This window comes from Artibeus jamaicensis, unplaced genomic scaffold (genome assembly GCF_021234435.1).
Source record: "Artibeus jamaicensis isolate MK-2021 breed Jamaican fruit bat unplaced genomic scaffold, CSHL_Jam_final contig_685, whole genome shotgun sequence".
NCBI lineage: Eukaryota > Metazoa > Chordata > Mammalia > Chiroptera > Phyllostomidae > Artibeus > Artibeus jamaicensis.
The window spans coordinates 36,075,371-36,102,836 of NW_026521924.1; the positions used below are offsets into that span (position 1 = coordinate 36,075,371).

At 67.2% G+C, this 27,466-nt stretch overlaps 1 protein-coding gene across 2 annotated transcripts; it reads right to left on the reverse strand.

The window, feature by feature from the left end:
* Positions 1 to 4,306: 4,306 nt before the first annotated feature.
* Positions 4,307 to 11,038, reverse strand: CHRNA4 (cholinergic receptor nicotinic alpha 4 subunit). Of its 2 annotated transcripts, XM_053671237.1 has the most exons (6): positions 10,963 to 11,038; positions 9,505 to 9,656; positions 8,837 to 8,881; positions 8,635 to 8,744; positions 5,716 to 7,111; positions 4,307 to 4,493 (listed from the first exon to the last, which is right to left on the reverse strand). In XM_053671237.1, exons 1-6 carry the CDS (start codon positions 11,036 to 11,038, stop codon positions 4,368 to 4,370), a joined length of 1,905 nt encoding a protein of 634 aa, XP_053527212.1. In that variant the 3' UTR covers positions 4,307 to 4,367. The 2 variants fall into 2 exon arrangements, with proteins under 2 accessions (XP_053527212.1, XP_037009434.2); XM_037153539.2 differs by lacking the exons at positions 8,837 to 8,881; positions 9,505 to 9,656; positions 10,963 to 11,038 and having other exon boundaries at positions 5,716 to 6,975; positions 8,635 to 8,675.
* Positions 11,039 to 27,466: the final 16,428 nt, after the last annotated feature.

Consider the following 27,466-nt stretch of genomic DNA (forward strand, 5'->3'; position numbering starts at 1 on the left):
CGGGGCCTCACCCATTGTCCTCTGGGATGGACATGGCTGAGCCCCTGGGCGGGGCGGTGGGAGCCCGGGAGCAGGCCCCGGGCTGGAGAGCAGGCTCCCGGTGCTGGCAGTGGCCGGTTGGAGAAGGGGAGCGGGCAGGTGGGTTGGAGAGTCTGGCATTCCTGGGGCAGAAGTGTGGGCACCGCCATCCCGGAGGTGCGTGGAGGCCAGGGCAGGCGGGACAGAGGCGGCCAGACTAATCCCAGGGCTGAGTCCCAGGCTCCTCGCAGGGGTGGGAGGGGGAGAGCTGGGGGCTCGGCAGAGGCCATTCGTCAGGACGCACCAGTGTCCCGACAGATGGGGAGCTGGGGAGAGTGAGGGGGGCAGCTGGTGGAGCCCCGGGACGAGTGGGCAAGGAGGCCGGCAAGTGGGGACGCTTCTGTGTCTTCAAGGGAACGAGGCTGCAGGGGCCTGAGCTTCCGGCCCTTGATAGGTGGACCCTGCTGTGGGCTGGCCACCCAGGTCCAGGCACACCCCCACACACTGCCAGTGTGCACACATGAGCACACGCACTCACACACCGCCACACGCACAGCACTCGCCTCAGGCTTGGGAGAGGAATTCACCAGGGAAAACGGGGCACCTGAGAGCAAAGCCACGCCGGACGACCAGACAGAGAAGGCTGTGTTCTCTGTGGCCTGTTCACTGAGAACCACAGCATCTTCGAGGAGGGAGGGGCGGTGTTCATGGCGGGAGGCCCAGGGAGAAGCCGACTGGAAACACGGCGCAGAAAACGCATCTGGAGAGGCAGCTGGAGCAGCTCCATGGACTGAGCGCCGGCCTTCAAACCAAAGGGTCGCCAGTTTGATTCCCAGTCAGGGCACACGTCTGGGCTGTGGGCCAGGTCCCCAGTAGGGGGCGTGGGAGAGGCAACCACACACTGATGTTTCTCTCCTTCTTTCTCTTTCCCTTCTCTGTGAAATAAAGTCTTCAAAAAAGACGCATCAGGAGGAGTGAATCCACAGGGTGGGCTGAGTAACCACAGAGGCAGCTGGCAGAGGAGCAGGCGGGCAAGGCAGGGCAGGGCCGCCCCCAGGCCCAGAGGGCGAAGCGGCAGCCGCACCTGCGGCTCCACCTGTGGGCTCCGGCTCCGCTCGGGGCAGGGCTGCGAGCCAACGAGGTGGGGGCGTTGCAAGAACTGGGTTTTTAGGGCCTGAGAACTAGAACTAAGTTTACCGTCTCCAATCGAAAGACTCAGCATGTCAAACAGGGTTGATTTTTTAACTAGATTGGTTCCCATGAAGTGTAAGGAAGACAAAGGGAACATCCTTTAACCTCCCAGGACAAGAGCCGCGGGAGGGTGGGCCTGGGAGGGTAAGAGACCTCCGTGTGGAAGGAAAAGTACTCAGATGCGACGTGCCCCGAAACCCCCACTGGGACGAGCGGGTGCCAGACACACGCCTGCGGGACTGAGGCGTGGCCACAGAACGGACTGGTCGGAGCCAACCGGGTGCTCCGGAGTGAACCCCGGTGCAGGCGGCTGTGGGCTACACAGCCAAGGCCTCCCCAGACAATCCCGCCTGCAGCATCCAAACGCCCCAAATCGTCGGCCAGGGCAGTGCAGGGCGGGGGCAGGACTCCCGGGGGCAGGGGCTGGTTCTGTGGGGAGCGGGGGCCGGTCTTCACACCCAGGAGGTGGCCTCTGCAGCCACATCAGACAGAAGACACAACACGCTCCCTGCTCCGGCGCGGACGGAGCAGCCGACCCACACCCAGGAGAAGCCCGGAGAGACCCAGGGGCTCCTGGTTTTTAGGCATTTTCCGGGGGAGGGGCAATGTTTTCAACAAACAGTGGGAACAGCTGCAGGCTCCAATCGGAACCGTTCATGCTCCACCCTCATCTGCACCAGACACTCAATTCCCCAAACCTGGTGAACCTGAAGGCCCGTGAGCTCTGTGAATGTTCCAGAAGGAAGGGGGGGGTATTCACAAGCTGGGGACAGGCAAGGGTCTCCTACGTGGGCATCCACAAGGCAACGAGCAGAGAAAGAGCAAAGACAACATTGTCCCCCATCAGAGCCCAAAGCTTCTCCTCGAAAGCTGTGGTTAGAACTGAAAAATATGGTTGTGGATGACAGGGAAGCCTTGCCCAACACCCTCAGTCAAGGGCAGACGGAGGCCTTGGACCAGAACACCCTGGGGGGAGCTCCTCCCACTCCCTCCAAGACGAGGAGATGAGAGAACTGTTCCAGCGACACAGCTGGCAGGTGCCTCGGGGCAGCTGTCGAGGAAGACTCATGGCCCATGACCTCGTGACCCCGCACAGGTGTGCGTGCACCTGGAGTGCTCTGTGCCCCAGAGGCTGGCCGGGGTGGGGCCAGCACCCTTGAGGGCAGGGTCTGTTCCTTGATTTCCTGAGAGGAGGGCTATGCCTCCCCACCTTGCGGAACCAGGGGCCGGGCTGGGCAGCTCTGAAGCTACTTAGCACAACCCCAGCAGGCCCTGGGGCACCAGCCTGTCCCTCCTCCCCCGGCCCTGGGTGACTTAGGATGGGAAACACCGGCCTGGAGTGGGAGCGAGAGATGGGGGGAGGTGGGAGCGAGGCCCTGCACCGGCCCTCCGTCTGCCCACCCCCTGGGTCCGCAGCAGAGTCTCCGGGATTGATGCACAGAAATGAGGACGCACCAGCCCGGCGGCGCCCTCCGGTGGAGCAGCGTCCTGGGTGCTTGGAGTCGAAGTCAGTGACCCTCACTCATCTGAGGGCTGCAGACTGTGGGTTCTGTGGCTTGTAAATCTACAACAAAGGCTCTCCCCACCCCCGGTCCCACATTGGAGACGCGCTGCCGAGGCCCGTCTGCTGCGGTGGGAACAGGGCACTTCCATTATCACTGTGCATTTCCTGACGTGTCTTCCTGGTCCCGCATCTGGTGCTCGGCCTCTCTCCCGGCCCAGAGAGGCACGTCTGTGGCCGGGCCCGGCGCCAGGGCTGCTCCTGGCAGATGCCAGCGCATCTGGCGGCCACATTCACTTACATAAGGAGGATTGAGGGCCTCCCGTCTGAGATCTGTGTCCCTGCTCCCCTCCTGGGGCCTGCTGTCCCTACCGCTCTGTCTCACTTGTCCCGGGTGAGCTGCCCTGCGGGGGTAGAAGGCTGCAGTGTCCCAGAATGATGCCCTGAGGCCCCCAGGAAGCGGAGCAGAGCGGGGCAGATGGGGTCCCACGTGGCCTGGGGCCAGAGAGGAGAGGAGGCCCGGACCTTAGACCCTGGGGCCTCTGCCTCCCCCTCCCGGGCAGGAGGACCCCGGGGCGCAAGTCAGGGCCCTCGAGTCACGGCTCTCGGGCAAGGGGTGTCGCTCGGGGTCTGCAGAGGGGCCCTGGCAGTGCACGGCAGGACTGGTCCCTCGCTCTTCCCCCTGCCTCTTCCCTCCACCCAGCGTCACCCCCGGGAGGGGACGTGCTGTCCTTGACTGAGGATCCCAAAGAATCAGGAAGCAGGGCAGCCCGAGCCACCCCCACACCACCCTGGGCAATGTTTTCCAGGGTTTGGGGCGCACTGCCAGTGCCACCAGCACTCGGCCTCCGGGGAATGACACCAGGCCCCCAGGACGGTCCCAGCTTTTAGGCGCCCCCGCCTCTGGGCCAATGGCCCCTGCACTGTGGGTGACAGTGGTCCTTTGGCTGAGCTCCAAGGAAAGGAGGCCTGTGGGGGGTCCCTGCCACCCCCCCGAGGGCGTGGCACCACCAGCACCAAACGTGAGGGTCCCAGTCTGCCCTGGGGGGCTGTCCTCAGGCTCTCCCACCCTCACCACAGCTGAGGACATGTCAGGGAAGTCCCTGCTCATGGGTGGGCCCCAGGGGGCCCTGGTGGGGGCTGTGCACAGAGGGGAGTCTACAGGGGAGGCGTCAGGGCAGGAAGCCTGGGTGGGGACCCAGAGCCTAGGTCCCGGATGCTACTTTGGGTCCCTCGTAAACTCCCAGGGCCCACAGGGACCTGCGGGCCCCGTGAAGTGCTTGCCTGAGACCCCCCAGGACCCCTGAAAGGCAAACCCCTAGACTCCCGAGCCCAAGGGTCCCTCCCCTGTGAGGGCAGAGCCCCACATGCGGGGTCCCACGGGGAAGGGGGGGCTTGGGGCTGGGAGGGCTAAAGGGCGTGGCACCAGGCCCCCACACTGCTGGGACCTTTGCAGAGAGAGAGCGGATGCAAGTGCAGGAGCCTGGCGTGGCTGAGCGCTGGGTAAATTTTAATAAGACCTCCCAGGCCCCAGCCGCCAGAGCACATGGCGTCCACAGGGGGCTGCGGACGGAAGACAGGGGGACCGTCCGGCCAGTGGTGAGCCCCGCCCCCTGCAGAGCCCCCCGGGAGGCAGGCGCAGGCTCCCGAGGGGCCCCTAGATCATGCCAGCCAGCCAGGGCGGCAGGAAGAGGCCCGCGGTCCCCAGCAGGCAGACGAGGACAAACACCCAGAGGAAGATGCGGTCGATGACCATGGCCACGTACTTCCAGTCTTCCTTCACCTGCAACACAGGCCCGCGTCACTGGCTCGGAGCCCGGCACAGACACCCTGTGCTGGGGTGACGTGTGGGGTGGGGGCGCAGGGACGCCACCCTCCCACTGACGGTGCTCAGGGGCAGCGCCCTGGAAGGGGCAACACCACAGCCACCTTGGGAGACGGGGATTCAGTGCTGTGCCCCCAACTTCACCTGAGCCCCGGGGGGCCTTCGGATGCACACCAGGACCCGGCCACTGTCCAGGCCGTTTCACAGTGGCACCTGCTCCCGGCTTGCTAAACCCAGGAGTCACCGTGGGCACGGTCAAGTACCCCCCGTTTTCCAGATGGAGCCAGTGAGCCCAGGGAGCGGCCGCCTGCACTGCCCGGCCGTGCAGGAAAAGGGCCAGGAGCACCCTGGGTAACGGGCTTGACGGGGCACGGTGTCCAAGAGCGGCAGCTGAGGCCCAGGGGCCCTGACCACCTGGGTGCTCAGGGGCCAGCTGCCCAGGTGTCCTAGGGCCCCTCGGGGTCTGTGGGGTCTCTCCGCTCGGTCCCTGGAGCCCCTTGAGGGTGCGGAGCACACGAGAGAGGCAGGCACAGCCCCGGGTGTTGTGAGCAGAAAGGAGGCAGCCCCCCTGCCAGGTCGGTGGGCACAAAGGGACGGGACAGGCCCCTCCAGGCACAGGGCTCCCCAGTCCCCTCGTGGGACCACAGAGGGAAAGGGGGGGTCTCCGTCGCCATTTTCTGCTGGGCTTTTTTTAGTGGTCAGGCATCCTGAGGGGTTCAAACCAAGCCCAAGCAGCTGCCCATTCACTGGGAGCCCGAGAACAAGCAGGGCACTTAAAAATAAAACGTCCACCGGGACCCCGCTGGGGCGGGAGGCGGGCTGTTCCCTCCGCCTTTCATCCCCCACCCCCCCCCCGCCGAGCCTGCGTCCCCCCTTCCCCATCCTGAGGATGAAACTCAGCACAGACCAAAGCCACCGATCATCTGAACCCTTTGTGAAGTCAGCTCGTTCCCCAGAGCAGGCGACACTCGGGAACCAGAACCAGGCCGAGCACGCCGCGGAGGAGGTGCGGGCCGGCGGCCGGAGCTAACCATGCACAGATGTGCCTAGGGCCATGAAGCCTGAGCGGGTGTCCCCATGGTCTGGGCCCAGTTTCTGCATTTTTTCACTGGGCACTCCCTCCTTCAGAGGGCCCCGCGTGGGCTTGGGCACCTCGGGGGCTGCCGGGGTGGGGACTCACCGAGAAGTCCGCGTCCTCCGCCTTCAGGTGGTCTGCGATGTAGTGGACGCCCTCCACGGCCCGCACCAGGGCGGGGGACAGCGGAGGGGGCCGGGGTGGAGTCTTGGAGCCTCGGGCTTTGGAGGTGGCCTTTGGGGACCCCACAGGTGGCTCCTTGCACCTGCATGTGCAGGACGAGGCCTGGGCCGAGGGTGGGAGCCCGGCCCAGGGAGCCTTCGGGCAGTGGGGAGAGCCGGCCGCGGGGCCTTCTGCCTGGGAAGCGGCCTCGTCCTGGGGAACGCAGTACTGGACGCTTCGAGACCGGCACCGGACACCACCCTCTGCGGCTCGGCTGGGGCTGGACATGTGCTGGACGCTCAGGGACCGGGCTGTGGCCGGCCCCAGGGCCTGAGGGCTGGTAGGTGGGCAGCGGGGCCCGGGCGAGGGGCAGGGCCCAGGTGAGGGGCAGGGACTGGCTTTCCCGGCCTCCGCCAGCTGCAGAGCAGGCACCGGCCCGGAGGGCGACGTGCAGGCGGGCTGGGGCTTGACCGCCTCGTCCAGGGGGCCGCAGAAGGACGGGGTGGGAGAGGGGACCCCCTGGCTCGGGACTCTGCTCACGAAGTCGGGTGCCCCCTCGGGCTTGGGCCAAAAGCGCGGGGCGCTGGCCACTTTGTGCATGGACTCGATGAGCCGCCGGCAGCTGTCCTTGACCACGGCCGGCCGCCGCATGAGCAGCAGCCGCGGCACGACGTCCAGGAAGACGCGGCGCACCCAGGCGGGCATGGTGTGGGTGCGCGGCGAGCGGTGGTGCACGTTGAGCACGAAGACGGTGATGACGATGGACAGGGTGACGAAGATCATGGTGAAGAGCAGGTACTCGCCGATGAGCGGCACGACCAGGGAGGTGGACGGGATGATCTCGGTGATGAGCAGCAGGAAGACGGTGAGCGAGAGCAGCACGGAGATGCACAGCGTGACCTTCTCGCCGCACTCGGAGGGCAGGTAGAAGACGAGCACCGTGAGGCAGGAGATGAGCAGGCAGGGCAGGATGAGGTTGACCGTGTAGAAGAGCGGCAGGCGCCGGATGACGAAGGCGTAGGTGATGTCGGGGTACACCTCGGCGCAGCACTCGTACTTGCGGGTGTTGTAGGTGCCCGCGGCGTCCACGATGACCCACTCGCCGCTCTCCCAGAAGTCCCGCTGGTCCACGTGGCTGTGCAGGCTCACCAGGTCGATCTTGGCCTTGTCGTAGGTCCAGGAGCCGAACTTCATGGTGCAGTTCTGCTGGTCGAAGGGGAAGAAGGTCACGTCGATGCTGCAGGAGCTCTTGTAGATGGCGGGCGGCGTCCACCGCACCCGCCCGTCGTGGAAGAGGTGGGCCTTGGTCAGGTGGGTGATGGCGAAGTCCCCGTCGGCACTGGGCAGGGAGAGAGGGGTGAGCCCCGCAGGCCCGGGGGGAACTGTCCAGTCCTGAGCCCCGCCTGCGTGTGGCTGCAGCTGTAGGGCAGGGAGGGCAGAGCAGAGAAGCCCGTCCGGCCCTGCTCCAGGTTCCTGCTCCAGGCCCTGAGATGCCCCATGAGTGGTCACGGGACACCCTCTGCCCCAAAGGGACAGTGTAGAAAAGCGCTGAGCTGGCAGCATGGCCTCACGTGCATGACCTTCACCCTCGGGTGCCCCAAAGCCTTCGGAAAAGCGGGACCCCAACCTCTGCCCTTTGCCTCCCCCAGCAGTGCGGGCTGACCACTCGGCCATGATCAAGTGCACACCTCCGGCCAGCGGCAACCGCTGCCCCTGGAAACGGGCCTCCTGTGTGGCTGAGGCCACCAGCTCAGCTCCTTGCCCCCCCCCCCGGGTCCTGTCCAGAGATCACCTTGATGTCAGCCACAGCCACAGAGGAACTGGTGTCCACCCCGATACCTCCCTCGGGTTCTGGCAGGGAGGAGAGGGTGGAGGACTGGGGGCGGCCCCCCCTTTCCAGGGCCACAAGGTCCCAGAGCTCGGGGTGCTGCAGGGAATTTCTGGCTCTCGGGGAACCCGAGGTTCACCCGGGTCCCAGAGCTGACGCTGATGTGTGCCCCAGAGCGGAGCATGGGCCCCAGAAGGGCCTGTGGGGCGGATGGTGGCTCACAGAGAGCAGCCCCGCCCCGCCCCCCACTCCGGAGCTGCCCTCGCACAATGGGTCCTGAAAGCATCTCCGGGCTCCCTCACGTGTAGCCGCTTCCCCCACGGCAGTCACTGGGGTCAGTTGAGCTGGAAGAGGAGCTGAGTCGTTCCTAATCAAACATCAGCATTTTGTGGGTCAGGCCCAGGCCCGGGGGCCCTGGAGGGCCTGTGTGTGGCGGGTGGGCATCCGGCTGGGAGGCGGGGCCGGGCGCAGGGAGCTGAGTGCTGGTCTCCGGGAGCCCCCAGGGGCCCAGGCTGAGACGGGGATCGTGGGTGTGGATTCGGCGAAGGCTCAGCAGGGACACAGGCACATGGGAGGACGTCGGGCTGCCCTGGGCTCAGGGAAACCCCCGCCCCCGGAGGGTCCCAGGAGGGCCCAGAGCCCAGATGGAAGTGTGGCTGGGGGACCGGGATTGAGATCTGGAATGGGACAGGTCATCCAGGGCTTCCGCTTGTGGCAGGGGACAGATGCTGAAAGCCACTGCAGGCTGACGGAGAGCAGCTCTGGGGGAGGGGGCCCAGCCCCCTTTCCTGGCCCCCTGGGAAAGAGACCGAGGCCAAGCCAGGTGGTGGCCCCCCAACGTCCCTGGGGCTGGCCTGGTGGCCACAGATCCCCTCAGTCTTTTCGCTGGTTCGGGCGAGGCGGGGACACAGGCGGTCCCCTGCTCACCTGGCCTGGGCAGAGCTGCCCTACTGGGACTCCGCCTACTGACGCAGGCCCTGCCCCGCCGCGCCCCGCCTCCGGCTAAGCCCCGCCCCCAAGCCCGGCTGGCTCACTTGTTGTAGAGGACGATGTCTGGCCGCCAGATGAGTTCCGAGGGGATCCGGATGGAGGTCACGTTCTCATAGTCGCTGGGATCCCAGCGCAGCTTGTAGTCGGTCCACTCCTGGGCGGGGCGGGCGCAGAGAGCCGCAGCTGAGAGGCCAGGGGCAGGGGTGAGGGGGCGGGGGCGGGGCAGGGGCGGGGCCCTCCACTCACCTGCTTCACCCACACATTCGTCGTCATCATCTGGTTCTTCTCGTCCTAGGACCCAGACAAGTAAAGCAGTGGTGGCCCCTCCCTGACGGGGCCCATTTCCCTCGGCCCTGCATGTCCTTACCCACAAGGACAGGCCCGGGCTGAGATGGGGTGAATGAGCACCTCGTCCATGGGGGTAACCAAGCCCAGGATGGGACTTAAGAGCTATGGGGACAAGACCGCCCTGAATCTTTCCAGAATGAAAATGAGGACCAGGTCTGGCCAGCTGCAGAGGTGGCTGGGGCCCCGACCTCCCGACTGCGGTGTGTGGGGAAGGGGGCACCCCAGGGCTCCCAGCTGAGGAAGGAGCAGGACAGGCGCTTTGCACGTGGGCGCCAGTGAGCAGGCCCCTGCCCCCTCCTGCTTCCACCAAATCAGCCTTGGGGTGCACGGGGCCCCACTTGTTACACAGCTCTGACCCCCTGCAGCCAATTTGGGGAGAAGAGACCACGTGCCCGACACTCAGGTGACGCCCTCGGTCCTGCGGCCTCTTCTGTGGACCTCATGACAGGGGTGCCTGGGTCCCGTGGGGGACTGGCGGGGCGGGGACGGCAGTCCGGGCCCCACTGCAGCCTCCTGGGCCCGGGGCCACCTGCGGGACTCTGTGGCGGGCCAGGCCCCGAACCTACCACGTCGATGAGCTGCGCGATGGACAGGCCAAAGTGGACGAGCACCACGTCCGAGGTGTTGGCCACGGGCCGAGACCACTTGTTGTAGCCGGAGAAGAGTTTCTTCAGCAGCCGCTCCTCCGCGTGGACCCGAGTTTCCACGTGGCTGCTCGCTGGGGACAGGCGGGCGGGTGGGTGGCTCAGCCGCAGGGTTCAGGGGCCCCGGGGCTGCCCCCCATCCCCCTGCCCCACACCAGGCCGTGCTCAGCTGCCCTGCCTGCTTCCCTCCCTCTCCTTGGGCACCTGCCTCTCACCTCAGGGCCTTTGCCCGCACGGCCCTATCCTGGCTTTGGGTTCTACCCCCGGGGTGACTGCCCCGTCCTCAGGGGAGCCCTCCCAGCCCCCACCCTCTAAGCACAGGCCCCCTCCCCAGAAGGGGACAGTTCCCACAGCACTGATCTGGAAGATCCCCCATGAAGGCTGCACCTCCAGCCACCAGTACAGTCCTGAGAACAGGGCGGGGGGGACCTGCAGGATGGGGTGGCGGGCAGGCCCAGGCAGGAGACAAAAGGGGCGTGAGGTCCCAGCATGCAGTGGCTGCCGCTCCCCGAGTCCGGCCCAGGCACCGGAGAGGCATTGTGAATGCTGAGCCAGTCCCCAGCTCCTTGGGTGGACTGTGTGCCACCCTCTGGGAAGGCTGGAGAGAGCCCCCCGCACTGGGAGGGCCTGTGAAGGGCCCCCTCATTGGGCCCAGCCCCATGGCCCGTGTGTGGTCCCCACACACGCATCATGAGGGGTTGGGGGGAGGGGGAGGGGAGATGCCCCTGTCCATGCGCCCCTGGGTTGGGCCCAGCACCCAGACCCTGCATGCCCAGCCCGCAGCCTCTGTCCCCTAGTCCCTTTGACCGGGAAGGCGCACAGCCAGGGGCTCCGTCCCCCTTCCACGCCTCCCACGCCCCCAGAAGAGCCAGGTGGCTGCCCCGGGGTGGGGCGGTGGAGGGGTAGGGACTCCCCACCCCTGTGGGCTGGGGCCCTGGAAGGGGCGATGCGCCTAGGTCTGCCAGCCTGAGGCAGGGGCTGCCTACAAAGGGCTGCTCCCCGGTCCGGAAGACCAGGGGCCAACACGGGGGCGGGGTCCGCAGGTGGACTCGGCTGGACGGGGGCGGGGGTGGCTGAGACCGGCGCTTCTCCCCACCCAAGGGGGGCCTCTGGGTCCAGTTGCCGAAACAGCAGCTCCCCCGCACAACGCCACGCAAACCCCTCTCCCCGCGTTCGGGCGGATTAACTCCGTCCTTGCCCTGCTCGGCCGGAGGCCGAAGGACAGCCCTTGCGTCTGGGGGTGGGGAGCCCCCGCGGCTGCCCCAAAGCGCGCACCCGCCGCGGGGACTGCAGCCAGGAGCCTCCCCTCCTCCGGCTCTGGTGGTCCCGGGCCGCCCTGAAAAGGTGCGAGAGGGGGCCGTCCAGGTCCCCGAAACTTACCGGGCAGGAGGCCTCCCCCCAGAAGCAGCAGCAGTGGCAGCAGCGGCGGCGGCGACCCCAGGCCCCCCAGCTCCATGGCGCACCCAGCGGGCTCTAGATGCCGGCGGCTCCTGGCTCTGCCGCGCCCCCGCCCCGCGGCCCGCGTGCGCCCAACTTCATGCCCCCCGTGCCGCGCCGGCCGCTCGGTCCACCGGCCCGGAGTCGGGCTGTGGGCTCAGCTGCGCGGCCCCGCCCGGACCTGCCCGCCTCCAGCCGGAGGGGAGGAGGGCGAGAGGGAGGGACCCGGAGGGAGGGGAGGACGGGAGGGGCGGAGGCTGCGCTCGGCCGGCGGGGGTAAAGTTTCCCCTGTCCTCTGGAGACTGGGGGCGTGTCGGAGCCGTGGGAGGGGGCCGCAGTCCCTGGGTGGGACCGGGGGCTGCGGCTCCAGGAGGGGCGCCCTGCATGGGTCTGGTTAACTCCATCGCCTCCGCCCCGCTGTGCCCTTTGGAAACCACAGGTCGCTCCTTATCTGCCCGCCCCGCCCCTCCGCGAGGTTTCCGGGACAGCCCACCCCCATCCGCCTGTCACTGGCCGACCGGCTGTGTGCGCCCTTTGGGGAGTCCGGCCCGAGGTCTCATTTCTGGGGAGCCTCATGCCCCTGCCCCGGAGAAGCCCCGACTTGCAGCCCCCAGGCCCCACCTCCGCGTGCGAAGGCAGCCCCACCGCACACTGTGGGCCGCTGCCCTGGGGGGGCCGAGGAGGGTTAGGGCCCAGCTGCCAGGGGAACAGATGCCCACTCCCCCAGCTGGTCTTCGACTCCAGGAGCCAGAACCAGCCAGAATCTAGAGGCCCCATGGCTGCTGCTCTGTGAGCCTGGGCAGGGGCTTGGCCCTCAGACAGGTCAAGGTAGCCACTGGCAGAGGGACGGGCACCTGGGGGAGGGGCAGAGGGGCAGCTTCACACAGCAGGATCCACGTCTGCAGCGAGGAGAGGTATGCTCCCCAGAAACACGGGACCCACGGCCATCCGTGTACCCCACGTTTTCCCTCAACCACCTCTCCAGCTCGGCGCCTGGGCTCTGTGGGGACTGAGCCCCCAAACGGAGGCCTGGGGTCGGGGACCAGTCAGAGAAGGAGCGGCTGGTGACACCCCGGCACTCCTCCCTCGGGGGCCTCCGCCCCTAATGGGGCAGAGTGTCTGTCAGGGCTGCTCTAGGGTCTCCCCACCCAGACCAGGTGCCCTGTGGGTGACAGGGCCCTCCCCACCTCCCCACTTGCTCGCAGGAGCCTGGAGAGGTACAGACAGAGGTCTCCAGGGCTGAGCCCCGAGAAGGCCCCGGCTCAGCCCTGCAGCCAGCTCAGGCCTCTGGGACCCTCGGATTCACTGGGCCCCCACACGCCCCTAGGAGGTAGGCTCTCTGCTCTCCGTCTTTGAACGAGGAGATGGACACACAGAGAGGTTAAGTCACCTGCCCAAGGTCACACAGCCAGAAGTAGGATTCCAACCCAGGCCACCTGCCCTCAGGCCTGCACCCTGGCTTCCTCCCAGCCTCGGCTAGCTCGTCCCAGGTCTGGCCCATGCCCCCAATGGGATCAGGTCCTGGAGGCTCCCCACGTCTGCCCTCGGGGAAACCGCCTGGGCCACTCGGGCCTGACAGACGCCTCCCACGGACCACCCCACAGCCCCGGAGCCTGGTCTAGTTTCTGTCCCATTTCAGCTGGTATGCCGACCTCCCCCTCACTCCCTTGTCCTCGCCCACCCAAGCCCCCCAGGCAGGGCCAGACCCTGGATTCTGCTGGCATGTTTATGCCTTGTCATGAGCCAGCTCTGAGCTATGACCTGGAATGCTCTGCACGCTGATGAGAGCTGGCCCGAAGCAGGGGCTGGGGAGTTGGCCCTGACCGGATGTTGGGAGGGCAGAAGGGTCCCAGAGCACCGTCCCCAAGGCAGGCAAAGGCCAGCTCCCCCCCAGGGCAGGGCTAGACTGAGCTGGAGCCCCTCCCGGGGCAGGGAGTGAGGATGGGGCTCAAGGGTCCTGCATGTGCAGAGACGTATGGGTGGCCTGGGACCTGCCCGTGCAGCCCTGACTGGAGTCCCCTGCTCCACGTTGTCCCAAAGGCCCAGTGCCCAGTGAGCCCGGTGCTCTCGTCAGTGGGCGAGGCCAGCGTGCTGCCGGCCGCTGGCTCTCTCCCGATGGGGTCAGGATGCTCAGGACACAGCTCGTCCTGCACTCCATCCGCAACCTGGGATGGGGAGGCACAGACGGGGTTTCTCACAGGCTGATAAAGTGCCGTTTGCCTTGTCCCATCTGGTCAAACACTCACCTTTCAGGGTGAGGACACTCCCTCCTGCCTTTGCATTTAGGCTCGTCCCCTGGGGCCTGTTAAAGTTGGGTGTTCCCATGCGTGTCAGGCTGCAGGCAGGGGAGAGATGCATGCAGGGTGAGCTGGGCCAACCCGTGAAGACTTCCTGGAGGAAGGGGTGCACAGGAACGGCGCCCTGGGGAGCACGGACTTCTACTCAGTCGTGTACAGGGTGTTGCCTGGGGAGTTCGCTTCAGTTCCAGGCTCCGGCCACTCACCCTCAGAGACCCCGGGACTGCCCATCCTGGGCTGCGGCCCCCAAACCTGCTACATCTGACAGCTGCCATCAGGCAGCCTGACGCAGGGAGCCGCAGAGTCAACGCCGGCTTGGCCAGAGGACTCATGCAGAGGTCCGGCTGGGCCCCGGCCCCTGGCCAGGGCGATGCTGGAGTGGCCCCCGGGGCCGGGGTCTCCAGGGAGGAACCCGAGGCAGCTCACAGGGTGCCAGCTCTGTCCTCTGCGCCCCTTCGCCTGGGCTCAGGCCACCTCACAGGTGAGCTCAGCCAGCACGCACGCTCACAGGCAGCTGTCCGGCCCCGTTTGGCTCTCCCTGCGGATTTGCTAACGCAGCCAGATTAATCGGGTCTCAGTCATTCATTTGCACGGCCCGCCCTCCCCACCTGCGTCCGCTGGAAATCGCTGGTTTCGGGGAGCTGGTGACCATCACAGCCTCTGCACCAGACTCTTACTCCAGACCCCTCGCCCGCCCCCACCCCCGCTGCTCCTGAAACTATTTCCCAGGAAGGGAAACAGATGAAGAATGAGACAGGCTCTGAGGGGGGCGCCCCCACGCCCCCAAGTCTTGGGCATTTGAGGCAGGATGTGCCCCTGAGGGTGACCGTGGGCGGGGGCCGAGGGGAGGGAGGCTCCCGAGGTCCCCTCACACACGCACCCCCAGCTGGTGCCCAGCCTGCCCCAGGACTGAGGCGGGCGGTGTCTCTGCAGGAGGTGCCCCTCCCAGCAGCCGCCCTCCCAGCCCTCGCCCTGCCCCAAGGACATCGCCATGGAAACCAGTTCAAGGTGAGAGCAAGGATTTGAATTCAAGGTGGGAGCTGCAGCTGGGGGCCCAGTCCGAGCTGCCCAGTGTTGGGAGGCGGAGTTGGGGGCCTGAGGGTGAAGGGAGACCAGTCTGGGGGGGGGACCAGAGCGGGCCTGTCAGCACGGGGGCTCAGGGGGCTTCGGCGACAACCGGGAGGCAGGGTCCTGCCAGGCCTCACCCACAGGGCGGGGGCCGTCCAGGCCTGCCATGCCCCAAAAACCTTCGTCCCACCAGGACCGGGCCGTCGGTGTTCCTGCCGTTCTTCCTGGGGTCAGTCGCAGCGTGGGTGGGTGAACGAATGTCTGTCAAGGGGGCACAAGCGAGGCCAGGGCCACCGGGGGCCCTGTGGGCCTCGTGGCAACCTGCCCTGGGTCAAACCCTGTCCACTTGAGCCAGGAGGACGCAGGGACTGGGGGCTGTTCCTGAGCTCTCAGGCCACCGACGCCTTGGCAGGGAAAAGTGACGGCCACCCAGACCAGGCAGGAGTGAGGGTGCTGGAGCCTGGAGGGGGTCCGGGGCCGCCATCCACCTCCTTGGTATCCTTGTGCCCCGTCAGGCAGGGAGTGACCTCAGCGGCTCTCGACTCACTGCCCCTGGAGAAGCTCCCTGCCCTCCCCCAGGTCTGGGTCACCAACCAGGCTGCCTCGGAAGCAGTCCCCTCAACCAGGCCTGCCGGCGGGACCCTCCCCAACACAGAGGGGGCCTTGCTCGGCACAGCCCTGGGCCGACCCAGCCTCGTCCTCTCTGGGCTCTGGGCAGGACCCAGTCCCACAGCGGGGCCCCTCGTCCAGCACACGCCGCCTGGGAGGCCTCCAGGGACCGTCTGCTCTCAGCACCACGGACAGCTCCGCCCCTGACCAGCCTCCCCCAGCGCCGCCGGGACCGTGGGCCAGCCCTGAGCCTGTCTGGCTGCGTCTGCAGCTCAAGTTCTGGAAGCCACAAGGTGCAGCAGAAATATGGCCGCTGGACCAACGTCTCCAAAGGGGCAGTGCCCTCCTCCTCCAGTTGTGCCCGCTTCCGGCAGACCAGTCACCTGGGGCCACACAGGTGCCACGGTGAGGTGGCGGAGGGGAGATGGCGGCTGTGGCCCCAAAGGGGAGAAGTGCCCAGTGCCCAAAGGGGGCCCCCACCCCGAGACCTGGGTTGAAGCCCTGAAACAGCCTCAAGGAGCCCGGCCCTGCAGGGCAGACTCCCTCCCAGCCCTGCCTCCTCGGCACCCGCAGCCCTGGCCCACCTCTGGAGGGCGGATGCGGGTCCCTGCCCCTGACCTCCGGGAGCACCCCTGGGGTCCTGGTACCTTGCCTTCCACACCCTGCAGGACCTTGGTGGCAGGGTATCGATCTGCCGTTGGCCAGGCTCCGACTCAGGGCTCTGCACGTCCCTGCCCCTCCCCCCCACTGGCAGCTGCTGAGTTGCCCTTGCCGCTGGAGTCCCCACTGGCTGCCCAGGGGTCACCTGGCGGTCAGCCCTCTGCTCTTTCTTGGGCAGGTCCCTGTGCCCACTGCCGAGGAGCCCTCCAAGCTTGCGGGCCAGGGCGGGGGAGGGCCCTGCCACCCACCGGCCCCAGGTGAAGCGTCCTGGCTGCGTAGACCCAGGTCTGCAGCCAAGGACCCTCCACCGGGCTCCGGCCCCGGCAGCCTAACCCAGGACCCGAACTTGCCTCTTGAGCCAGAGACACAGCAAATCATCGGAAGAGGGGAAGGGTGAGCTCTACATGAAGCATTACCTCCCCGGGAACAGCCTCCGGTACAGAAAAGCCCTTTGTCCCGGCCAGCTGGTGCCCACCGGTGGCCCCCAGCTGGCTCAACCCCCAGCCTGAGCCCTGCAGATGTCCCAGGTGGGTCCCTTGGAGGAGAGGCCTGGAGGGAGAGGGTGGGAGGGGCTGAGTCGCTGCCAGTGGATGAAGAGGCTCCGCAGCCCGGGGCAGGCCCAGGGAGAGGGCGCTCGTGTGACCTCCAACGACGCCAAACCCTCCGGCAAGGCCTCGTTTTTCTCCTTCGCCGAAGTCCCCTTGCCCTGTCTCGGCCCCCACACCTGGCACCAAGTAGAGAAGAGGCCATCTGCTCTTCTTCTGCTGCTGCACCTTCCGTCCCAGGTTCACGGATGCAGTGACGTCCAGCTGGGCCCTCTGGCTCTCGGCCTCCGTCCCTTCCTGGGAGGGGGCGCTGGACATTCAGCCTCGGACTGGGAGCAGGGAGCGGGACTGGGGGAGGTGTGTGGAAGGCCTCGGAGCTCATCGGCGAGGTCCTTACTGAGTAGCACAGTGCTTGGGACCCAGCTGGCCGCGTCCCGGGAACCGCGCCTGTCGCTGGGGCAGAAACACCCTCTGCCCTTGGGCTTCCGCGTCCGTCCCCACCACGGGGGGGAGGGGCAGCTCAGCCGCCCTTTCCGACTTCCAGTGAGTTCTAGTGCTCGCCACGGCAGATGGACCGTCGAAAGCATCTGGGGCAGTGCGGTTATTCTGTCACTTCCGGATGACAAAGCTGAGGTCATCGGGCCTCTGTCCCTCGGGCACCCCGTACCCTGCCGCCCCTGCCCCACCGTGCCGCTCCCACTGAGCAGCTCAGGACCTTCTGCTCACCCCCCCCTCCCCCTGCCACGCTCAGCTGCCTGTTGGCAAAGGCGCGACTGCGAGCAGCTCATAGCAGCGCCTGGCCCTAGGCCGCCAGCGGCGGGCTCATGAATATTCAGGCGTCTTCCTGATTGTTGCCAATTAAGCCACTACACTTCCGCTTCCCACTTCCCCAGCAGGCTTCAGTCCCTGGACTCTCAGCTCCCCTCCCCTGTCTTTCTGTCCTTCCTGCCCTGGGAACGGGGCAGGTGGGCCTGGACGTCCCTCTCTGCCCCCGGCAGTGAGCACCTGCTTGGCCATCTGGATGCCAGGGGCCCACCAGGTGCACTGCTTTCTCTGGTTTTCAGGGGGAACCTGGACCTGGTCCCCGTGCTGCTCGAAGACAATCTCGGTGACGTCACTGGCAAAGTTCGAACCCACTCTCTCAGCACCAGAACCGCAGGCTTGGCTGTGGCATGGGCCCCTCCTTTGGCTCAGCCCCACCAGGGACGGCGCTGCCAGCACTGAGGGCTGGGGCTGCAGCTCGTTGGGGGCTGGCACCAAGCTCAGCGTGGGCGCCACGCAGGGCCTCGGTTTCCTGACCAGACCGCTGCCGCTTGGCCCTGTGCTGGGTGGAGTAGAAGGCTGTCCCTGCACCGCACACGAGCCCTGGGGCCTGGCTGTCCCTGGGAGGCAGGGCCTGGGACACATGGACCGGAGAACGGGTGGCTGAGCAGCCCGGCCCCATGGCCACCCGGACGTGCCTCACCTTTTTGCCACAGAAGCACTTGCAGGTGTGGGAACAGGCCTGGATCCCACGAGCAGCGGCTCTGAGTGGTGACAGGGGCCAAGGCGTGACTGTGGGGCACTGGGACCTCACTGGGCCCGGCTGGCAGCCTGGGGCACCCACTCCGGTTCTGTGTCCCGGCACATGGGGAGGGGGCGGAGAGGAAGGCGTTTACTGGCTGGAATGCCGGGCTCCGCGCACACCTGCCCCAGGGGCAGACAGAAAAACACCTGACACACCTTCCGAGTCCTGCCTCGGTGTGGCCCAAGGGGACCGGCCGGACTCCTCTCCAGTGGCGCAGAAGGACCCGCGCCCCACCCCCACCTCCTCCGGGCTCCTCCGCTCAGAAACGCATTTATCTTTCAACACCTCATCCAAGACCCTCTGGGACCCATCCCCCAGCCCGCAGCCTGCTCGTGTCTCCATAGCAACTGGCGCGCACCTCTGCGGGTCCCGTCCCATCCGACTGCTGGCTTTGAAGGCTCGGCCGTGACCTGGATCGCTGACTAGATTGGGAGGTGGAGACGCTGGCCCAGCGCCTGGGGGCTGGCAAGCCAGCAGGGCCCTGTGTTCACGGCCTCATTCATTCCGGAGCACATTTTGAACACAGAGAAACTGAGGCCCGGAGAGAACCTTCCCTTTGCACAGAACACGAGCTCACCCAGGGGAAGAGGACGCTGCAGCCTTCCCACCCGAGCCCCCACGTCCGCCAGGCCCCGGGCGGCCCGTGCCTGCCCTCCCGCTGTCTCATCTCCGCAGCAGCATGGCCGCCATGATCTGCGGGCTGGTGGGTGCTTCCTGCTCTCAGCACAGCACTCCCGGTCCAGCGTCCGCCTGGGAAACCCCGGGCACCGCAGGGGGGCCGAGCACAGGACAGCGGGGTCGGTTGTCCTGGGGTGCGACCGCGTCCTCTACGCCTCCCCGGGTGTGAGTTCTGACCTCTCTGCCTCTGACCTTGCACGGGAGTGCCAACACCCCCACGGGCAGGCAGACAGGGGTCTTGTCCTGGTCCTGGGGGCAGGAGGGTGGGGGCAGAGCCTGGGGGCCTGCGATGCTGGAAGGAAAAGTGAATGCAGGAAAGACCGGGACCCTCCCTGGACCAGGGTTCTCCCCGGTCTTGGCTCAGGCCCCACCCAGGGGGGAGGGCAGCTCGGCCCACCACGTCCACAGCCTGGCTGGCCATGTGGTGCGGCTGGACACAAGGGTCTGGGTGGGGCCAGGAAAACCCCGCCTGCCCATCCTGCCCCCCAGGAGGTGATTCCCGCCTTGAGGGGCTCTGGGACTCCGGGTGACCCTGCAGTGTCAGCTCTGGGTCCTGCCCAGTGTGGGCTTGTGCCCTTTGTGGCTGGCTCCGCCCCACCGTCACTGCAGGGACTGTCACCCGGGGCAGGCCCTCCCACAGGGACAGTCCACCTGACTGGGCCCTTTTGAGCCAGAGACCTGCAGTCAGGCAGCCCTCCTCTCCGGCTGCAGCTGCCCAGGACGGCCGTGCACCCCGCACCACCTCCAGTGGCGGGGGACAGGCCCTCCGGCTGCGGCTGGTGTCCACCCACTGACATGCCTGCGGGTTTCCCCATCGTGAGCTTGTCACCACCGGTGGGGCTTGAACAAGCAGAGGTCTCTGTGGGCCCAAACTTTTTACAAGGCTCATAAAACATTTGCGTGGTCATTTCTAGCTGCCTGAAGAAAGGGGCTGGCCCTGGCGTCCTCTGCAGCCGCAGCCCCCAGCCCCGGAGGTCACGGCACAGGCCCGGAGGACTTGGCTTCCAGAGGAGGGCCACCCCAGTCTCTGGTTGTTCTGCTTCCTTTGCGGGGAGATGATGGAAGATTCGCTTGGTGTTTTGAATTACAAAGTGAATGCATGATGCCTGTGACTGTTTCGTACCCGGAGAGCTGGGATGGGGCAGCCCCTCCCACTGCCCCCGCCCTGCCACGCCCCAGTTCCTCCATCTGCCCGGACGCGGAGAGACTGAGGCCCCCGGCACCGCTGCTCTGGGCAGGTGCGGGTGCACCCGCACCCCAGCAGCCCCCTCACCGGGAGCACGAATTGGGGTGTGGGGTGCAGAGAGCAGGGTGGGGTCTGCAGCCACCTGGCCCCCAAATGGCCGTGGGCGAGTGGCTGCCCCCCAGAGCCTTATAGACGCAGCCGGGAGGCAGCTCTGCTGCCCAGCCCAGTGACCTCGGGCGCTGTCTGACCTCGGCTTCCCTCCGGCCACCAGCCCGATCACCCATCCTGCAGCCTGGGGCTGGGGAGCCCATGCCCTCGGGACAGCACGGCTGCCTAGAGAGGGCCAGCAGTGGGCTGGAGCCCAGGGCCTCTCGCCTGGATGCTGGTCCTTCCCAGGGGGCAGGGAACGGGTGACTCAGGTGTAAGGATGCACTTTGAACCCTCTGTGTGGCTCTGAGCCCCGTCACGGGACTAAGCTCCCAATGGCATATTCTCTGACCTAGGGGCCGAGGAGACCGGGTCTGGGGCCCCCGCACCACTCTCACCTCCGCCCGTCCTGTGGGGTACACGGTCTGGAAGCCCCCGGGAAGACCAAGTACACCTGCGAACACACAGGTGCCGAGTCCCAGGAGGCTCTGCGGCACAGGGGCTGTTCCAGGCCTCTCGCCGGCCCCTCGTCCACTGGGGAGCCAGGCCCAGCACCCCCCTACCCAGGAGGACGCCCTGCCTGGGGTTTGTCCTCCATTGGCCACTGAGCCAGTTCCCTCCATGCCCACCCACCACGAGGTGGGGGAGGGGCAAGCCCCCAGGATGGGTCTCCTCCCAGCAAATCTGCCCGGGCCCTTGCCTCCCACTCCAGGCTGCATTTGTTTACAGACGGCCTGGCAGGCACCTGTCTGTGCCGGCAGCAGGCGCAGCCGCTGCCAGAGACAGAGGCAGAGTGGCCCACGGTGAGCCACCAATGCCCCGGGAGCAAAGCTCAGGCACGTCCGGTGTCAGTGCTGGGTGGGCAGGGAAAAGGACCCCCGACCCCTGGGGGTGATGGGGGCACAGGGGTGCTGTGGTCAAGGCTTACCAGAGACTGGAACCCCAGGACAGGGGCCCATCGAGGAACTTCCCGGAGAAAGCCGTGCTGGGGCAGACCCTGGGCAGGCTGGGCAGACGTGTCCTGAGGCCCCAGCGCCTCCCCTGGGGCGTCCGGGCCGCAGGCCGGGTCGGCAGAGCAGCCGGGAGAACTTGGCGTCCACACCGGTGCAGCGAGGCAGTCAACACACGCTGATCCCAGTGCAAATGCCAACCCCCCACCCCCGAGACGCAAACTGAGCAGCTCTGAAGGTCAGGGCAGGAGTTGGCTGCTGCTCCGACCCTGGATGGCGGGGGATGTGGCTGAGCCAGGTCTCCAGCCCCTGGGCCACGGCTGCGGGAGGAGGCGGCGGCTGGAGCGGGGCCACCTCCAGGCACACGCCAGCCACCAACTGCCTGGAAGCCGACACACACCGGCAGACAGTTCCAGGACTCTGGTCTTGGTGGGAGGCCCCCAGGGAGGGAGAGCTCCATCCAGACCCAGAGACCTGAGTCGCTGTCCTGGGATGAGATCTGGTCACAAGGAAAGGACCAAAGGTGTCAGTGGGCCCCAGGCTTCCCAGGACACAGTTCAGCTGTATTGCAAAAGACCTCTTACTGGAAGGGGGGAGAGGACAGGGCCACAGGGCCGGGCTGGTGGGCTGGGGTCCTAGGCCCAACTGTGGGCTCCGTGCGGAGGAGTCTGCGGGACTGGGCAACCAACACGCAGCTGTGGAAGGTGTGACTTGGGTCACCTACGGGCAGCGGGCAGGCCAGGGCCAGCCGAGCTGAGTGACCTCCTTTCATGGGGCTTTAGGATGGACCGTGCGCAGAGTCAGACTGGAACTAGGTGACATCTGAGGGAGAGGTGACAGACTGCAGCCAGGGCAGCCTAGAGCTGGCCCCATAGTCCCCTCAGTCCCCTTGTCCAGCAGGTCCTGAGGGGTCCAAGGGCGTGGCCATGCCTTCTGCCAGCCGCCTGAAGTGAGGAGAATAGAGTGTGCATACAACAGGCGCTCACAGCTGCACGTGGCCACATGGCCCCTGGCTCCTCGTCCCTCTCTGTTCTCGGGCTGACTGCAGACCTGGACAGGTCCCACCCAGGGTCCCTGCCAGCAGGAGGGCCAGCCGGGACAACCCTTGGCTCCGAGCTGCCCATCGGCTTCCGCTGCCGGCGGCCTTGGCTCGGGACCGCCCTTGGAGACCGGCGGGCTGTATCCGTGGGACGGCGTCTCAGCAGAACCGCGTGCCAGTGTCTCGAGTTACAGCCTCTCTGCATTTGCGCGTTAGACGCCAGCCTCTTCTCTTCCGCATCGACAAGGAGTCCCGTGTTGGCACCTCATACAAGCAGGTGGCGTCTGTGACCACGTAGGGTCTCCAGAGGACCCGGTGGTGCCCGGACCCAGGGGCCACGCTGGCGTCCATCCCCAGCAAGTCCCCAAGGACTCTGACACGGGGCCAGGGGCAGGCCTGGGGCTGAGGATCGGAGCCCTGGCCGGAGGAAGTCGGAGAAGGGCCCACTGGAGAGGGGGCCGGAGGGCCGCCGCCTGTCGGAGGGCGGAGCGAGGGTTTGCAGACAGACCGGAGCTGCCGTGTCCTCTCTGTCCTTCACAGGCAGCTCAGGAACCGCCGGGCCGCGGCCCGAGCTCTGGGGAGACCTGCCCACGTGCTCCAGGCTTCCGGAAACTGAGCCCACAGCAGCAGAGGTGTCGCTCTGGGCAGCTGCGGCCTTTCAGGCAGGGGGGCAGGCTGGGGCCCCCAAAACAGGAGACCAACTTCGGTCTGGCACCAGCCAGCCTTCCGGGGGGGACTCCCTTCCTGGGGTTCTGCTCCTTCAGGGGGTCCTGACAGGGGGTCTCGTTGGCCTGAGCCCACCCTGGAGGATCTGGGTTTGAGGCCTGTCCTGGGACCCCCGAGAATGCAAGGAGAAGGGGCCGACCTGGGGAGAAACTGCCCGACACGCCAGCACGGCCTCCAGGCCCCTGCCTGGGGGCTCCTTCCTGGGCTGGCGGCTCCAGGGCCCACCCACGCATGCTCACTTGTCATGCACACACACACACACACCACATGCATGCACACACGTGTACACACGGGACACACACTGCAGGCACTGGATGGGTCTGCGGGGCTGGGAGCCTGGCCAGGTGGGTGTGAACCCCCGCGGGCACCCCCAGAGTCCCAAGCCCTCCCCCTCCAGCCCCTTGCCCACAGCCGGAGCCCCCTCCCCCAGGACAGGAGCCCTCCTCCGACCCCACGGGCCCTCTCCCAGCTCAGGGTGGAGGACCAGGACTGAGGACCTTGGCCACAGGGACCGTGGTCCCGTCTGGGCAGCCTCTCCCCCACGGCTCCCCTGACGGAAGGAGCCCCTCCGAGGGCCGCCCTCCCCTGGGTGAGTGCTGCCACCTACTGGCATCCTGGGCGCGGCGTCGCTGGGCCGGGAGGAGGACTCTCAGGGACGTCTGTGGGTCCCAGCACGGACGGACCTTTCACTGCCCTGCTCTGTGCCCATCGCCCCAACCCCACGAGGGGCGTCGCCTATCACCCCGTTCTGCTGGGGAGGAAACTGAGGTACAGAGAGCTTGGGGTGCCCCTGCCCGGAAGGAAGTGGCGCAGAGCCTTCCCGGGCCCTGGATGAGTGGCCCTTGGCCTCCCCCCCACACACACACACGCGCACACACACACACACACACACACACGCAGGGCCGAGAGTCTGAGCGGGAGCCCTGCTGAGCGGCTCTTCCTGCCGAGTTGACCCCTGGAGGCCAGGGAGGGCCTGGTGGGAGGAAGGTTCCAGAGAGTGGGCGGAACAGCCGCTGTGCACAAACCCAATGCAGCCGCGGGGCCCTCGCCTGGAACCCTCGGTGGGAGACCAGATGTCGGGACTACGGCCCCTCACCCCCTCACCTCACTCAGGGGGGCCCAGCGGGAGTGGGAGGTCCAGGGGCTCGAGGCGGAATGCAGGTGCTGAGGTGGGAGGTGGCTTGGAGGACCAGGGCCCGGGCCATCCCCACCCACTCGGACCCCTGCACCCAAGGGCCGGGCTACTGGGTTCTCCGGCCCAGAGGCTGCTCCCGGCGGTGGCGAGAAGACCGCAGGCCCAGACGGTGCGGGAGGAAGGAGGCCACACTGTCCAGGTCGAATCACTGTGTTTTACTAAGTGTGCAGGGCCCCTGGGCACCCGGACCCATCCCATCCCCGTGGCAGTGGAACTTTCCAGAACTTTGCACGTGCGTCCCGGCCACCAGATTCCACTCCCGAGCCCTCACTGAGAGTGCATCTGCCTGACCCCGGCAGAGCGAGCAGGCTGTCCCGGGAACCACTGCTCCTCGGCGACTGTCCTTGGAACCGGCGACGCGGTGGAGGCGCGGTGTGAGGCGGCGGCAGGTTTGAGGGGAAGAGGCCCGGTCGCTGCGGCACAGAGCGCGCCGGGTGCGGGGCACATACGCAAGGCATGAGGGGTGTTCTTTGGAGCATGAGCAGAAGAGCAGACACAGCCACGGCGCAGCGCAGGTGGGGGCCGCGGGCGGGCGGAAGGGAGGGTCCGGGTGGACGTGCGGGGAGCCCCGGCCGGTGCGAGAGGGAGAGGTCAGCCCGCTCTGTGCCCTCGGGGGGGCGGGAGCCGGAGGCGGGTCCGGTGCGGTGCCCGGCGGTCACCCAGGGCTCACAGGCGACCTCAGTCAATCCCCTCAACATGCATTAAGGCAACAATGTTATGAAACCGTCAGTCGTGTGGGTGGCACACGGTGACATGGGCACACCTGCCTGCAAGCCCAGGGCCACCCCCAGGAGGGCCCCCTCCTATCCCGAAGTCCTCATCAGCCGGGGTCACCCTCACAAGTGTCGGAGACAAGAGACCACCCAACTCCTCGAAAGGCCGCAAAGAGGGGTCCCATCTGCCAAGGAGCATCAATTTTCCACTCTCTACCCTGTTTCCTAAAGCCTTTCGCCGACCCCCGCCCCACCCCACAGGGCAGCCTCCCAGGCCAGCCCCCCACTCACAGGACCCCTGTGTGCCCCAGGGGTCACACGGCTCCTGGCCCCGGGCCACCAGCTTTCCCAGGCCCCATGGAGAGAGGAGAGGCACCAACCCAACCCCACGGTACCGCTGCCTCCAGAAAGCCTTCTTTGGTTGTTTCTGCTTCGTGGTTGGTGGGGCCTCGTGGAGCCAGCCCCGAGGGACAGCCGTGCAGGCTCCCGGGGCTGGAAGCAGGCGGCCCACCCCTGCCGGGCCCCTTCCTGCCTGCCTCCTGCCAGTGAGTACATGCAGGCAGGTGGCCTGCAGCCCGGCTTGAGGGGGGTCACGGGGAACCGGGTTGGGCCCCCCCACAGAGGGCGGTCTGCACATTATTTACAACTTGGGTGACTATAAAACACAAATACCAACGTTTCCGCAAAGGCCCCCGGTGCCCATCACCACCCTGGGCTTTGAGAAGCATCTAGAAACATCTCAGCACTGAGTCCTTCCCACAGAGACTCCTGATGGTCCAGGTGTCCCCTGAATGTGGGGGTACGACAGAGGGGGCCCTCTCTCCCGTGTCAACACCTCGAGTCCATGACCGAGGGACGAGGCGGGGCGGCCTGGTGGGGGAGACGGCAGGTCACTAGGCTGGCACACCACAGACGATGCACGAGGCCACAGGGCTGGGTGAGGGCCAGGTGACGGCTCTGGGCTCGGACGGACGTGGGCCCCGCAGAGCGTGGGCTGCTGCGGCCGGGTGGCCGAGGTGCTGAGCGGGCTGCTGTGGCCTCCGGCAGGCCCTCCGCCACCAGGCTGGTCCCTGCCCCGTCCAGATGGCCCGTCTGGGGCCTCGGTGGGAGACTCAACATGGACAGAAGAGGGAGGCGTTGGGCCAATACAGGGAGGGGCCAGGCCCTGCAGCCAAGGGGGCAGCACCCAGCTTCACATCCGGAGCCCCCACAGGGGCCCGGACCTCCCTGGCCCAGCCCAGGCCTCGAGCTACCGACTGGCTGAGGGGGGCAGCGTGGGACCCCAGGGGGTCGCCGGAGCTGGGAGGCCAGACCTGCCCCTGGCTCCCGCCTCCTGGGACCGCAGCCACTCCTGAGGTCCCAAACTGCTCTCGCCTTAAAGCAGACAGAGAGGGAGGCCCCCGGGCCGGCACGGGCACACGTGGGTGAGTGTGGATGTGAGTGTGCATGCTTGTGCTCGTTCCTGTGTGTAAGAGCGTGTGCTGCAGGCGTGCAGACGTGAGCTCAGGCATGCGTGCTTGGTGGGGGCCGTGTGCTCCGGCTGACACCCACACCTGCCCTGGGAACGCCGCCCGGGTTCACACACGTGTGCCCGAGACAGCGGATGCTCCCCGAGGTGGGGGCCCCGTGCCAGGGACAGGCACCCAGGGGACACACGCTGGCAGGCCTGGGGGCCGCTGAGCAGGAACCCTGGTCTCGCCCCCTCCCCAGACCACCTGCAGCCCCCACTGCTGCGACCCCTGAGGCTCGCCTGCCCCTGGCTCCCGAATCTGGCCGAGCCGCTCGGGGACTAGAGACACAGGAAGCCTCTCTGGGGGACAAGGGACCCCTCCACCCATGCTGGCCACGATACGACAGGGGACACGGTGCAGTTGCCGGCCACCTGCTGTGACCCTCCCAGGGCTGGGGTCAGGCCCAGACCTGCTTGACTCTAGGACACGCCTGCCGGACCTGCCTGGGGCTCCCAGCCCGGCTCTCTCCCTGCCCAGCCCCCCGGCCCCCCTCGCCCAGAGGCAGGTGGAGAGGGGAGCAGCCACTCATCTGAGCCCCACTGAGTGCCGGGAGTGGGACTTCCCTTGTCACTGAGGGACTTGAGGCTGGAAAACACCACCCTCGAGGAGGAGAGCACAGGAGCAGACACATTGGGGCGCGGGCTGGGGGTCCTCATCCGTCCGTCCCCTGGCCGTGCAGCAGCCTCCGTGCCAGAGTCTTCCTGGGAGGCTGCGATGGGTCCCCCGCCCCCGGCTCCCCCGGGTGTCCTGGCAACGGTTAGGGGCAGGAGCAGGGACTGCAGTGATGCAGTGACCCCCTGTGGACAGCACATGCCACTCCCAAAGACCTCTGGGCACCAGCACCTCAACGCCCAGGACCCCCAGACGCTGCCTAAAAGCCCTTCCCAGAGGGCAAGACGACCCCTCCTGCTGACCACCGGGCACCAGCCACTCCCAGCCAAGCGCTCTCCCGGGACCCAGAGTTCGGGGCAGCGGCTCCATGGTGGCCCCTGTGGGGCTTAGGCTCACTGTCCACTGCCAGGTGCCCACACCGCCTGTGGGGTCCCCCCACCTTTGGGCTCTCAGCCCCACGGTGCGCAGGCCAGGAGGGCGGGGGCGCTGCTCCCCGGGTCCCAGGCTGCAGATTGGTTTCCCTGGCTCCCAAGACACCAAGAGGCCACAGCCAAGAGCCGGACAGTGGAGAGCGGGTGGGGATGGGTCTGCTCCAGTGGGGACAGGAGGGACAACGCAGAGCAGGGGTCCCGGGACTGGTGCTGGCGTGTGGCCTGTTAGGACGGGGGTGGGGGTGGGGCACACAGCAGGAGGGCTCGGCAGGGCGAAGCTTCGATCGAATTACCACCCGAGCTCCGTCTCCTGCCCCCACCCCCTGCCCCGGTCTGTGGAAAAACCGTCTTTCTCGAAACCGGTCCCCGGTGCCAAAAGGGTTGGGGGCCCCCGGCCCAGAGGACAGAGCTGCCTTCACCCAGGGACACCTGGGGGCTTTGAGTTTTTCCAGCAGTCACAGCCTCACCCAGATCTGGTCCTGTCAGGGCCCCGTGGGGGGACAGGCGGGACCC